Source organism: Alosa alosa, chromosome 11 (genome assembly GCF_017589495.1).
Source record: "Alosa alosa isolate M-15738 ecotype Scorff River chromosome 11, AALO_Geno_1.1, whole genome shotgun sequence".
NCBI lineage: Eukaryota > Metazoa > Chordata > Actinopteri > Clupeiformes > Clupeidae > Alosa > Alosa alosa.
Genome location: NC_063199.1, coordinates 13,015,685 through 13,029,002, shown reverse-complemented (window position 1 = coordinate 13,029,002; position 13,318 = coordinate 13,015,685). Strand labels below are relative to the sequence as shown.

The window sequence follows — 13,318 nt, the reverse complement described above, 5'->3', positions numbered from 1 at the left end:
CGTCCACATCCAAAGGTTGAACATTTTTCTTTGCTGTCACTTTCACATCAGTTGGCATGTTGCTCACATTTCCTCTCGTCATTTGTGTGTTGTCTTTGTTATTTATGCCATGACCCTTGTTTTGCATCTTTTCCTTTTCCTCATTTTTTTGGATCAATTTAGCCACTTCCTTGTCTGTGGCGACCTTGCAGTCATCCTCATCGCTGTCCCAGGGAGAATCATCACCATCCTGTTCCTCTGCATCTTCCTTCCTTTCACCTTCTATGCCGCGCCCGTTCTTTGCCTGGAGACTTTCATCATGTTTGATAGTATTGTCCTTGACGATAACCTCGTTCTTCCCTGGTGTGTTTTTCTTTAGTGTGGTCTCCTTCAGATGGGTGTGTCCTAACTCACCCTCATCGCTGTCCCATGGAGAATCATCGGTGTCCTTTGCAGTCACTCTCCCCCCAACTTGTGCTTTGGGTGCGATTCTTGTCTCCAGTTCTCCAATACAGGCATCAAGCTTTGGCTCTTTTTTGTCCTCTTTCAGACGTTGTGCAATGCTTGAAGGAGATGTTACACGTTGCTTGAGATGCTGGAAGGAGATGTTACACGTTGGCTTTTTGGGTTGTGGGAATAATTCCCCCTCGTCACTGTCCCAGGGAGAATCTTCATCATTGTCGTTTTTCTTCTCATCAGTGACCTTAGTCTCAGCCTTTGGGTTCTTTGAGGAGGTTTTGCATTTGTTTGGAATATCCTGTGGTAATTTCTGACTATAATCCAAATTATTATTGCCATTGGCATTGACATGTTCCCCAATGACAGCTTTCTTTGGGCAGGTTTTTTTCTCAGTTTCACATTTCTCCGCCATTATCCTTTTCATCTCATTCAACTGCTCCTCCATCTTAATCTCTCTCAGGGCTTCCTTTTCTCGTCTTATGGCGTCTTTGTGCCGCAGTCTCCTCTCTTTTTCCTGCAGCTTTTCTTTCTGAATCTCCACCTCCGTTTGCTCAACCTCTATCTTCTCATCCAGTTCTTTTCGCTCTCTCTCAAGCCATTTCCTCCTTCTCTCAAGTTTTCTTTTTTCAGCGTCTAACTTGTCCAGAAGTTGCTCCTCTTGCTTGTCCAGTTCCTCCCAATGCTCTTTCTCGATCTTCATCAGTCTCTGTCTTTGATTCTCCACTTTTTTTGTTTCACTCTGTATTCTTTCCTCCATTGTCTTCCTGTCACTTTCTATTTTTTTCCACTCATCCTCGATCTGCTTTCTTCTTGATGCCATCCTCTGAGTTTCTATGCTGTCGATCATGGCTTTTCGCTCTGCCTCAATCTTTTTCCATTCTTCCTCAACCTCTTTCATCTTTGAAGCAGTCTTTTCTCTCTTCATTGTCACCTTCTCCCTCAACTTTCTCTCCCTCTCTATCAGGTGCAGTCTTTGAGCCTCCACTTCTTTCCTCTCCATCTCCAGTCTCTTTTTCTCCATCTCCATGTCATCCTCCAATCTTTTTTTCTCCATCTTGATGTTCTCCCATAATCTCCTCTTCTCCAACTCCACACTGTCTTCCAGTTTAATTTTCTCCCTCTCCATGGTTTCCTCTAGTCTCTTTTTCTCCACCTCTATTTGCTCCCCCCATCTCTTTTTCTCCAACTCGAGCATCTTCCACTCCTGCTCAAGCCTTGACTTGCTCATTCTGTCTTCTTTTCTCTGCATCTCCATTCTTTTCTCTTCATTCAGCAGCTGTGCTTTCAGGTGAAACACTTTCCTCTGCATCAGCTTCACTTCCTGTTCCACTGTCTTTCTCTTTGTTTCAAGTTTTTGGCACTCAGCCTCCGACTCTTTCTTTCTCACAAGAAGCATCTCTTTTTTCTTTGCCACCTTCTCCCTGAGCCTCAACTCCTTTTCTTCAAGTTTCTCTCTCTGAGCCTCAAACTCTTTCAGGCCTTTTTCAATATCTTCCCTCACTCTCTCTCTTTCCACATCAGTCTTTCTTTTCTCATCCTCAAGCTCTTTCTTTCTGTTCACATATTCTCTCTCTCTTTGTTCAGCCTCAGCCAGTTTTAGTGCTTCTAGTTCCAGTCTAGCTTGGTCAACTTGAGCCTTGATTTCTTCTACCTGCCTCTTCTCCTCTGTCAGTTTCATTCTCTCTTCTTCTATGCTTTCCCTTTCCTCTCCAAGAGCCTTATTTCTTATTGCATCCTGCTCCCTCTCCATCTCTTCATTCTCTATCTGGTTTTCTTCTCTCTCTTTTGTTTTTTTCTTCCATGTTTTGTCTTTCACTTTGCTTCTCTCTGCTTCGATCTTTTTCCACCCCTCCTCCATTTGTCTTTCTTCCTCTCTGATCCTCCTCTCCTCCCATTTTCTTTTCTCAATTTCAGCAAATCTTGATATTGCCATGTCTATCCATTTCTCCATTTTCTTGTCTGTTTAAAAGTCAGATAATATAATTTATTAAACTGATTGTAGTTAAATGTAATTTGAATGCAACATGTATTTTATTGTGAGTTTCAATTAAATGAACACAAACTTAAATAGTCTAGCTATTAGATTACATTGATTTTTAGCATTTGTAGCCTGTGTTTGAACTTGAAAAACAGCTATGGACATGTCACTGTGTGAATTTACCATCATTTCTTGCTACCATCATCTTCTTCTCCTCTGGTTTCCACTGCTCATGAAAAGTCATCATCCTCCATTCCACCTCTTTAGCTATGAGGCAGCGTACCTAACAGCGAGGAGACATTAGGTTACCAACACACTGTGAAAACATTCTTCACAGTCTATATAAAATTCCACTCCTTAATTAAATGCAAATTATGGGTATAATTCAATGGAAATATAAAAATTTCTCTCACCTGTTCCATTCTCTCCTCTAGCCAAACTCTCTCCTGCAAAAGCTTAATGTCCAAGATCTCTTGCCATGTTAAGCCTGGTTGTGCCATACTACATAACAAAATGTAAATATAGCGATTTTCCTTTATATTTAAATTATTGAAGTTAATCAGAGTGTCTATGAGCTTTTAAGAAACAACTCATGACTTCATGATTCACAAAGTCATAAAAATAAGATGACAGAGTTCAAAGATGCCCTAGTTATTCATCAATATGCAAAGACAAGAGAATACACCATTTAAACTCAAGGGAAGTATGTTGAACTCTGTAAGTCAGGCCTAGCTATCAGAAAGTAATAGCCTACTCACCTTAAAAATATTGGATGAACTGGAAAGATTCGGTAAAGAGGTTTGTATTCTCCATCCTAGACATTAGGAGAAGATTAAGACCTGTTTTATTGGCAAGGAAGGCTTCACAAAGGATCAGTGAAAATAAGAATAGGGCTAATCTCCAAAATATTATTTTTTTAAACCTCGCATATCGCATAACCATAAACATAATATGTCGAGGGCCAACCATTAAGCCCACCGTATTGGTTGTACTGTAGGCCTACATTTTAAAAAGTAGACCTAGCCTATTTTAAACTACAGTAAGGGCTATTACTCCTCATTAAGTGAAGAAACAATAACCTACTCTTCACTATGTTTAGGCTACGATAAGAGATTATGAACAGGTAGGCCCAGGCTAAACAACCTTGGAATGAATAATATTGCAGTGTAGCCTAGCCTACTTACATCGTCAGTGTGACCTTGAGTTGTTGCTCTTTGCAAATTATTCTGGACAGAAACGTTCCAAGATTCGAATTCCCTGGTGGCCTTTCGTAACGCTTTTGAGGCGTCATAAATCAAGGACTGCAGGTGAACGTTCCAACAAGTGCACAAAATTTGTGTAATTTAATGTAAAACCAGAAACAAATAACACATAAACAATGTATGACGCACAGAACGGTTTATTTTTTCGATGGCTGAAAACGTTAGTTTGCTAGCTATTTTCAAAATAGAGTAGGCTATGTGCTGTGTATAAACCTGTACTGGATTAGGTTTTTCTCATGATAATGCACATTTTGTTCATGAACATAGTTGGATGATAATAGGCCTATGCTCTCCCATCAACACATCTTTGGACAATTATAATTGACAGCATTTTACAATTCAGTGTTTATTATCAATGCCTAATTAGCGGAGGTTAATTACAATTACATTTTGTTCTCCATGCAGTCACAATATAGAAAGGGGATGAAGAGGGTTGCCACTTTTAGTCCACAAGGCAACTCAGAAGTATTCTTTCAAACGGTAGCCTATGTGCAGATGAGTTCTGCAACCTGTAGCTTTGTCTCTGATGTCCATCTCTGAAGCGGTCCACTGTCCTGCAGTCAGCTACAATTCACAAGAGAGATATCTGTGTATGTGACAACAACCAATTTTTTCTCAGTTGAATGTTTTTGGTACACTGTTCCGTGTGTGTAGAGTCACAAAGATTAGTTGAATGAAAGTATACTGAAGGCACTGGTCAGAAGAGCCCAGAAACAGGCCAGGGTTGCAGCGAGGGAGAGAGGACACACTTGTGTGACTCTCCAGCACGGTTGGCGGGCTGATGTCCTAGGAGAGTAAGATGCTTCGGTCAAGCACACTTGGGCGTAGGCAAGCAAAATGACATGCTAGGAGCTGGCACCAGAATATCAGAAAACAATGGCCGATATCCTGGCGGCAGTTTTGGAGCAGTGCTTTCCAGTAAGTCCAATACTGTCCCTCGAATCTCCCTGGAGACATCCCCCCTCACTTCCAGTAACACCAGCACATGTTCCTCACTACAGGAAAGGGAGGGAAATCAACAAGGAAATCATAAATTTAGCAATTTGCCTTTATTCAATCATTTTCTACCTGAAAACCTATGTGTTTTTGAAAGTTAAGCCATCTAAACATTCACTCCACCTCCAGTCCCTGAAAACATGTGATGTGATGTTATGCATTATATATCAGACTCCCACCTGATATCAGGGTACTTGGCGACCAGTCCCGAGACTTCCAGAGACAACATGCTGGGGTCCCTCAGCTGGATAAAGTCAGCCAGCACACTCAGCAGAGCGATATGATTAATCTCACTGTCCGTCCCCTCGGCCTCCTACAGATAAAGCCCAAAGACAAGTCACATTAATCCAGCTCCACTCGCCATCTTTTCCAACACTGTCACTGTGACAGATTAGACAGATTTGTAATTCAGTGCTTTAGGTATATTTATACAGTGTAGCTTTCTTCAGTACTGTCTAATAAGCAAATATAACTAGTTCCTTATGCATAAAGTGATGATAACCGGGCAGAGGATACCTGATAAACTATTTGATGTTAGCTGACGTTTGGCATATTATAATGGCTTAACTTCATCTACATTGCTGCATGATGAATGGCTATTAGAGATGATATGCGTCACAGAACCTCATGTAATCTGTAAATTCTACTCACTGGGCTTTGAAACACATCCCTAAATTGTTGAGCATCCTGTGACATCCGCTCTGCAAGTTGTTGACGCTCCTCTGTGTTCCGGCAAACTAATCTCTTCTGCATTAATGCGCGCACGTACTCCATCACTGTCAGCCACTGGCTCTCCTCCTGCAAGCGCTGCAGTAAACATGTGGGGTTAGAGCATGAGCTGACTTAGGATCTGTGGCTAAAAGCTTCATCTGTTCTCATAGATGAATCATAACAAGTGCAATCAGTGAATTGGGAACAAACAATAAAGGGAAGGATGCATTTTTTTGTTTTTGTTGTTTTTTTGTTTGAGAGGGAGGGAGGAAGGAGGCTCACCTCTCGACAGGGCGGTCTGACTCTGCCGTATAGCTCCCAGTGGTGCTCGAGGACGCTGCAGAGCTTCGGGGTGATGTTGCCCTGGGTCAGCCAGGAGCGGGTCAGGATGCCCTGCAGGTACGGCTGGATGTCCAGGAGCAGCTGGTCCATGACCAGGCGACAGGCCTTCTTCACTGCTCGCTCCAGAGCAGCCAGGGTCCCAGGGAGAGCCCGGGAGAACCGGCCCGGGGCAGGAGGCCTCAACTGCCTCTGAAGACTCTCCGTGGAGTGTCTGGACACACACAGAGTCACAAAGTGTTTGAGAAATGCAAATTCAGATACATGTTATACATGCATACATGCATCAAGATCACAGACTCACATACACACACTTAAAAAGTTGTACTTGCGACTGCAAGCACTATTTGTCTGCATACACAAACAAACACACATACTGTAAAAAGAGACTTGTACACCATCTCACTTGAGGATGATACAGTTGCTGATAGATGCCAGCAGGTAGTGGAGGTAGAACTTGTTGTCGCTGTTGGGTTCCTTGCGATGCTCCTTTCCAAATCCGACAAGAGCTTCTCTGAATCTGCGGTCAAGGAAAGGGAGTCAGTCTTAGAGTCAGTGGAGAAGAGCATGATGCCTTTCTATATGCTACACACATCATACACACACCATGCACACAAACACGCCACACACACACACACACACACACACACACAGACAGACCTGTTGAGGAGATTCTCCATTTCGTAGAGCCCCATCTGAATGGTCTGATCTCGGAGACTTTCACTGATCATCAAGGCCACTCTAGCATTCTCCTCTAGCATCTAACAGGTGTTGGCACAACAGAACGGCACATGCTAATCAGCTCACAATGAAAATGGAAATGAACAATGATAGCATGCTAACAAGCACTCTGCCAGTGGAACAGGATGAGGGAATACCTGGGCGAGAATAGTGGGCAGGCTTGTGTGGTAGTAGCCTTCATGGTCAGTGTCCGGTTCCTGGTCTCTTTGCCAGTCAGTGAGCTCCACCTCCAGAGCTTTGTGCATCCACTCTGACACACTTCTCTATGAAAGAGCAACCCAAGAGCAAAAGACAATCACTTCAGAAATACCTGCTGAGATTTGAATATCCAGAAAAAATAAGCAGACTATACTGAAGAAAAAATGACAAAGGTCCAAACAGCACCACCAAGAGGTAGGCAAGGTACATTTCAGACTAAATTCTGAATAAGCACATGAAATCGAGCAAGAGTGGCTAAGGTCACACACTGTGAAGCACCACTCAGCAGAAGTTTAATGTCAAATCACTTAAGAGGTGACATATTTATAACATGCTGTCATTCTTTTAACCAGGGTTGACAGGAACTGCTGCAGTTGCAAAAAAAGGCTAATGGGACTGTACTGCAGGAAAAGGTAAGAATGAAACATTGTCTATTGTGTCACAGTACAAATAAAAGATCCCTTTCAAACACGTTGCAACCTCTGACGTGGCTCGAGGTCTGGGGGTGGATATTATTACAGCCTCGTCTGACAGGAAACCACTGTGAAAAAGACAGCCCAGGCAGCAGCTGGATCTGGCGCCAGAACAGAGCCAGAACAGCGCCAGAACAGAGCCAGAGCAGATCAGTGCCAGAACAGAGCCAGAGCAGGGCGAGAGCAGTGCCAGAGCAGAGTGCGGTGGAGGTCTCACCCGTACGCTCTGCACATATTTGTTCTGCAGCTGCTCCAGGCCCTCCTGTGTGATGAGCGGCCCCAGCTCCTCCTGTGCCATCTCAGCCACCAGGTCCGGCTGACCCATCATCTCTACACTGCAATGGACACACAGAAGGGACGGGGGACGGTCAGTGTATAGAACAGTCCTTGGGTGAGGTGTGTGTGTGTGTGTGTGTGTGTGTGTGTGTGTGTGCTTGTGGGACTCTAGCTGGGGCGCCCCTGAGTCAGGAAGGCGGGCTGAAGATTTCCTTTGTCCCCCTCCTTGTTCAGTGCCTGCCCACTGCAGACATATGGAAAGTATTACACATCTGGTCCTCTGAGGGTCAGATATGATAAGTAGCCACTCGCTCCCATCTCTACCCTCTATGACATGCATGCAAATGACATGGATACCTTGCATTTCTTGAAAATGTTCCCCACACGAGATCTTTCATCTTTCATGCATAAACAAAAGGAGTTGAAACAACACACCCACACACAAAGGCATACTTTGATCTACAAATCTCTCTCTCTCTCTCTCTCTCTCTCTCTCACACACACACACACACACACACACACACTGTGTCATACACTCACATGTTCATTTACATCTGCAAATCTACCTGCTGTAGATGTGCAGCACCCAGTTGAGCACGGCGAATATCTCTCCACTCTCCAGGTCCCAGCTGCTCACCTGGCCCAGGTGGCTCTGCAGACAGTGGTGGCAGGCGCGCAGGTAGGCCTGCGTCAGGCGGTAGTGCGGCGGCACGCACTGCTCCAACAGGTGCCGCACTGTGGCCAGGTCCGCCATGACGGTGTGCTGCAGCGCGGACAGGTGGCCGGCCAGCCCCGGCCCCCGTGTGTGGAGGTAGGAGACGCTACGGAAACGTGCCGAAACCGCCTCTTCCATCACCTGTACACAGAATGACTTTTTATCAGTTCAGTTTTGTGCAGTAAAAGGAAATATTTTTGTTCAAAAATGATTATGATTAGATGAAAAGCACTTATGATACATGAATGAAAAGACAATAATGGCACTCAGTCCACAAAATGCAGTATTAGCAAATCGGATTCTGAGCACTAAAGGACAAACAATTGTAGTTTGAAATTAAATCTAAATGCCCTTGCAGCATTTCATAGCTGTCATCAGTTCAGCTCTTCTTGAGTTGAAAAACAAAATGTCACTGATAGATGGATTGCATTCCACAAAAGGCAGCATCAGGAAATAGGACTCTGATTACTCAGGCCAAGGTCAAAAGGCCAAGATTTGATGAACAAGAAAACACATCAATCTAATTGTAAGAGGACACGGTGCTGCAGTCGCCCATGAAGGTTCTCCTGACCTTGAAGAAGCGTTCCCTCCAGCAGCGCGGTCTGCCCGGTGGCAGAGGTTTGGAGTTGGCCATCCCGGCCCACCCCCCCACGCTGCCCCTCTCCTCCAGCAGGGCCTGGTCCAGCGCCTCTTCGCGCTCAATGATCCTCACGGCCGACACCAGAAGCGTGGGGTTCTGGCGTGCCTGCGCCAGGCTGCTCCCGACCACCGTCCACAACTCCTTGCCCAGCGCGTCCACCAGCCGCCCACGCCCGAGAAGTAGTCCCGCACCATCAGCTCGTCCTCGGGCGCCAGGCTCGGGCCCCCGCACCCGCCCGGAGCACACAGCTGGAGCAGCACCTCATCCTGCCAGCGCTCCAGCTCCATCAGCCGTGCGTGAGCCTCCAGCAGCCGGCGAGACTCCACCAGCCGCTCCGTCTCCAACACCTTACTCTTCACTGGGGTCAGGTAGATGGGTAGAGGGGTTTGATAAGATGGAGCAAAGGGGAAAGGAGAATTAGGAATGGGAGACAAGGAAAACGTAGATATATAGTATGGTAACTAGTGCTACTATAGATAAGTACTAGTGCTACTAACTAACTACACACTGATGTTACCTGGACTACTATTAATGAATATAAGCATACAGTACATATCTGAACATAACTGAACGTGGCTAAAGAAAGTGAGTTCACATGTCAATCACATGTGGAGTAGTTGGCACCACTCTATGTGGAGTACCTAAGTAGAGGCGAGGGAGGTTGCTAACGGCGGCCAGCAGTTGGCAGTGGTTGTCGGCGACCTCCTGCAGCTCCTGCAGGGCGGAGGCTCCGCTGACGGCCTTCTGGGCCTCGGCGCTGACCTTCTGCATGGTGTGCGACACCTCCCTCAGCTCCTCCCGCGCGTCTCTCAGCTGCTCCAGGCCCCAGCCCACACCCTCCAGGTAGGACTGCACCACCGACTGCAGCAGCGCCAGGGGAGAGAGGACAGAACAAGAGCAGGGGTCAATCATCTGCCTGGGCCATTACAGTGCTTTAGCTCTCCATTAGACACCATTAGCAGTGGCCCGTGAGCCGAGCATTTCAGCGGGCATCTTTGTAGATGTGGTGTGGAGGACAGTCAAAGCATGACTGATTTTTATTGCTTATTGCTGGCAGAGGCAGCAGCCTTGAATCCAGCAGCTAGGATTGCATGACTGGACAAATCTGATCACTGCTGGAGCTAAGTGCTTGAGATAAAGCAGTGGTAGTGTCTGTCCCAAACAGATGGACTATTGGCTGACTATTGATTTTATGGTACCTTTAGTCTTGAGTGAATCGAGGATGTCCTTTGGGTCTCTCTCTTCTTGTATTGTCCCAGTCTCTCCAGTTGCTCGGGGCGACAGAACACACCTGACGCCCATTTCAATGCCGCACCCCGGGCGAGACTCTCCGCCCTCTCGAGCTCTGGCCAGATCTCCACAGGGAGCGGGGCATCTGTCAATCACACAGAGGGCTGTGACTCAGCACTGACCAAAACGCACATGTCAATGACCTATTCTATCCAAGAATCCAGGAATACTGACTCCAGTGTTTATTATGTAGTCAAATGCTTGAGCCAACATTTCTGGGACACAGACTACAACCTGAGCATTGTCTCCCCTCTGTCATAAGATTATGATCTCTGCCTTTGCTTGTGACTTGTGAGTGGCTCAGCCAAAGGGAAAATCCCACAGGACGACAAACACACACGCACACAAACACACACACACACACACACACACACACACACACACACACACACACACACACACACACAATAGCTGTTTGTGAAAATGAGTCAGCTGTGCACACTTAAGTGGCAGTGAAAAGTTCACCAACCCTCCGGTCAGCAGTGTGACTATGACAAACAAAAAAGCCTACACACACACAAACATAAACATATCCTGTCTCCTGTCTCATAAACATATCCTGTCTGTCACACATACACACATAACCATCCACAAATAGTCCTGATCTGCCTCCTAATCATATAGAACAGACTAGATGTCAAGAACTGACCAGCTGTTTGTCCAGTCAGTCAGTCAGTCAGCCAGGCCTGTTGACATGACCCTTACATGCTTTGCCTGGCTGTCCTTCACTCGAGCCCCATACCTTTAAGACTGTCGCTGCCATTCTTCGCTCCGTCGGACATTTACGCTTCAATTTCAGCCGTCGGTCCGTCCGTCCAACCACTGTCCAGCCGAGCCTCTGCCCTGCCCCAGGGGCTGCGCACACATGCAAAGAGGCAAACAGTGATCGAGGAGAAAGACTGAGGGACAGAGAGAGAGAGAGAGAGAGAGGGAGAAGGGGGGGCACACATCCACACTCGCCTGACGGCCCTTCCTCTCCCACACTCCCAGACAACATCCTCTCCGCACAGGCCGGCAGGAAGGGATGGAGGAAGGAGGGGGGGGGGGTATAGAAAATGGGAGAGAGAGAGTGAGAGAGAGCGAGAGAGAGAGAGAGAGAGAAAAGAGGGTGGGAGAGACTGTGAGGGGAGGGCACAGGGGAGGGGAAACAATGAAGATGGATGAAAGGGTGGAGACAGGTGACAGAGGGGTGGACATCACGTCACAGGGCTCTCCTTATGTCATTTCAACCATTCAAGACACCACCACACTATATATAGTATCGTAAACAATAGTTTTATATCAATTTTATTCTAGCAATAGTAGTTTATTCTCCTGCCCTTCTTGAGAAGACATATTTTTTCTTATTTCTCTGGGAACCTGTCAGCCGTGTGGTGCTGTAGGCTCTGTGGCCGTCGGTGTTGTGAGGATGGTCTGACGCTGACCATGGGTGTGCTGGGGGCCGACAGGCTGGGCGGCCTGGGGGGGCGGCGTGCGACCGGGGCTCCTGTGATCCCGAGCAGCTGCTGCCTGTGGGACAAACACCAGGAATGTGGCCGTCGCACAGACACAGGCTCTGTTTATTTGTGTGGTGGTCAGCAGGGCCTGACCTCCCTCCATGTCTGTGTTTACATCTTCCCCACTTCCCCAGAGTTGTTCTCGCACACACTCGCGTGCACGCAAACACACACACACGCACACACACACACAAACTTACTCACCTTGGAACGTCATCACTGTCAAATAAAATGGTCTATTTTTTCCTGCTCCGAGCTAAAACAATTGTTAGATATGACTTATCTATCAGTGCCTAACAGGATGCGATACAGTCAACATTACTCATGTTTTTCAACTGTAACCTGCCCTTCACAGCATACAGTCACGTGTCTCCAGCTTGGGGGGGGAATCTGTTCTCCATAACCAACAGACCCCTATGGTGTCTATAGAGATCACACTAACAGTCCCTTTCAGAGGAGCTGCAGACAGAAAGCAATTTTGAGGTGATGTTTGTCCCAAGCTTGGGCTTAGGGAGGCTGGGGATTGGCGTTTACTGAGATGAGCTTTTAGTGGTGAAGAGAATGTCCTAATGGGTGCTCTCTGGCTAGAGCCCCCTCGCCCCCTCCCTCTTCTCCAAGGCCACTGACCTATTGTTCTCACTCGTGGCTCCAGAGGGACTGCTGAAGAGAGTAGGCCTTGAGTATTGATTGCTCCATCAGTCCCATCCTGCTTAGCATGCGTTTCACAATCAGTGGCAGTGCCAGCCAGCGGAGAATGAAATAGAGCACACGCACAAACACACACACACACACACACACACACAAACTTACTCACCTTGGAACGTCATCACTGTCAAATAAAATGGTCTATTTTTTCCTGCTCCGAGCTAAAACAATTGTTAGATATGACTTATCTATCAGTGCCTAACAGGATGCGATACAGTCAACATTACTCATGTTTTCAACTGTAACCTGCCCTTCACAGCATACAGTCACGTGTCTCCAGCTTGGAGGGGAATCTGTTCTCCATAACCAACAGACCCCTATGGTGTCTATAGAGATCACACTAACAGTCCCTTTCAGAGGAGCTGCAGACAGAAAGCAATTATGAGGTGATGTTTGTCCCAAGCTTGGGCTTAGGGAGGCTGGGGATTGGCGTTTACTGAGATGAGCTTTTAGTGGTGAAGAGAATGTCCTAATGGGTGCTCTCTGGCTAGAGCCCCCCCTCGCCCCCTCCCTCTTCTCCAAGGCCACTGACCTATTGTTCTCGCCGTGCTCCAGAGGGACTGCTGAAGAGAGTAGGCCTTGAGTATTGATTGCTCCATCAGTCCCATCCTGCTTAGCATGCGTTTCACAATCAGTGGCAGTGCCAGCCAGCGGAGAATGAAATAGAGCACACGCACAAACACACACACACACACACACACACACTCGGGCCTTGTTAATGGGACCCGTGCCACCTTTGGGTAGGGAAGTGTGTGAGCACGGCGGTGCCGCTGTAACGTCACGCCCCGGCACACACTGTCATCACCCGGCTCTGCCCAGGAGGCAGCGGCTCCACCAGCACCCAGAGGGGGCGAGGAAATAGGAAGAGCTATTTCTGAAGCGGCCCACCAAATCCAGGGAGGACTTCCTGTCTGACATTCCTGACCTGGGCTGGGTTCCTGCTGCGCTCAGACAGACATGTGCGCGCTGCTCGAGCACACACGTGTGTGTGTGAAGTGTTCATTGTTATTTCTCACATACACACCGTGGCCCTGCTCGGCTAAAAATCAGTTGGAAATAG

At 47.1% G+C, this 13,318-nt stretch overlaps 1 protein-coding gene and 1 long non-coding RNA gene across 3 annotated transcripts; both read right to left on the bottom strand.

Annotated features, from left to right (window-relative positions):
- Nucleotides 1-1,910: 1,910 nt before the first annotated feature.
- LOC125303925 lies at nt 1,911-3,641 on the bottom strand. Of its 2 annotated transcripts, none has more exons than XR_007195138.1 (5): nt 3,601-3,641; nt 3,175-3,230; nt 2,830-2,917; nt 2,600-2,699; nt 1,911-2,397 (listed from the first exon to the last, which is right to left on the bottom strand). It is a non-coding gene; the product is annotated as an uncharacterized LOC125303925 (long non-coding RNA). The 2 variants fall into 2 exon arrangements; XR_007195139.1 differs by lacking the exon at nt 3,601-3,641 and adding an exon at nt 3,500-3,562.
- A 156-nt stretch (nt 3,642-3,797) lies between these two features.
- Nucleotides 3,798-11,056, bottom strand: exoc3l1 (exocyst complex component 3-like 1). Its single transcript, XM_048257215.1, is given in 14 exon segments — nt 3,798-4,673; nt 4,854-4,987; nt 5,326-5,481; nt 5,668-5,938; nt 6,131-6,244; nt 6,385-6,485; nt 6,603-6,728; nt 7,354-7,471; nt 7,979-8,268; nt 8,699-8,931; nt 8,934-9,125; nt 9,409-9,628; nt 9,967-10,142; nt 10,800-11,056. Coding segments are annotated over 14 exon segments (2,358 nt in total). The 5' UTR covers nt 10,840-11,056; the 3' UTR covers nt 3,798-4,486.
- Between the last annotated feature and the right edge of the window lie 2,262 nt (nt 11,057-13,318).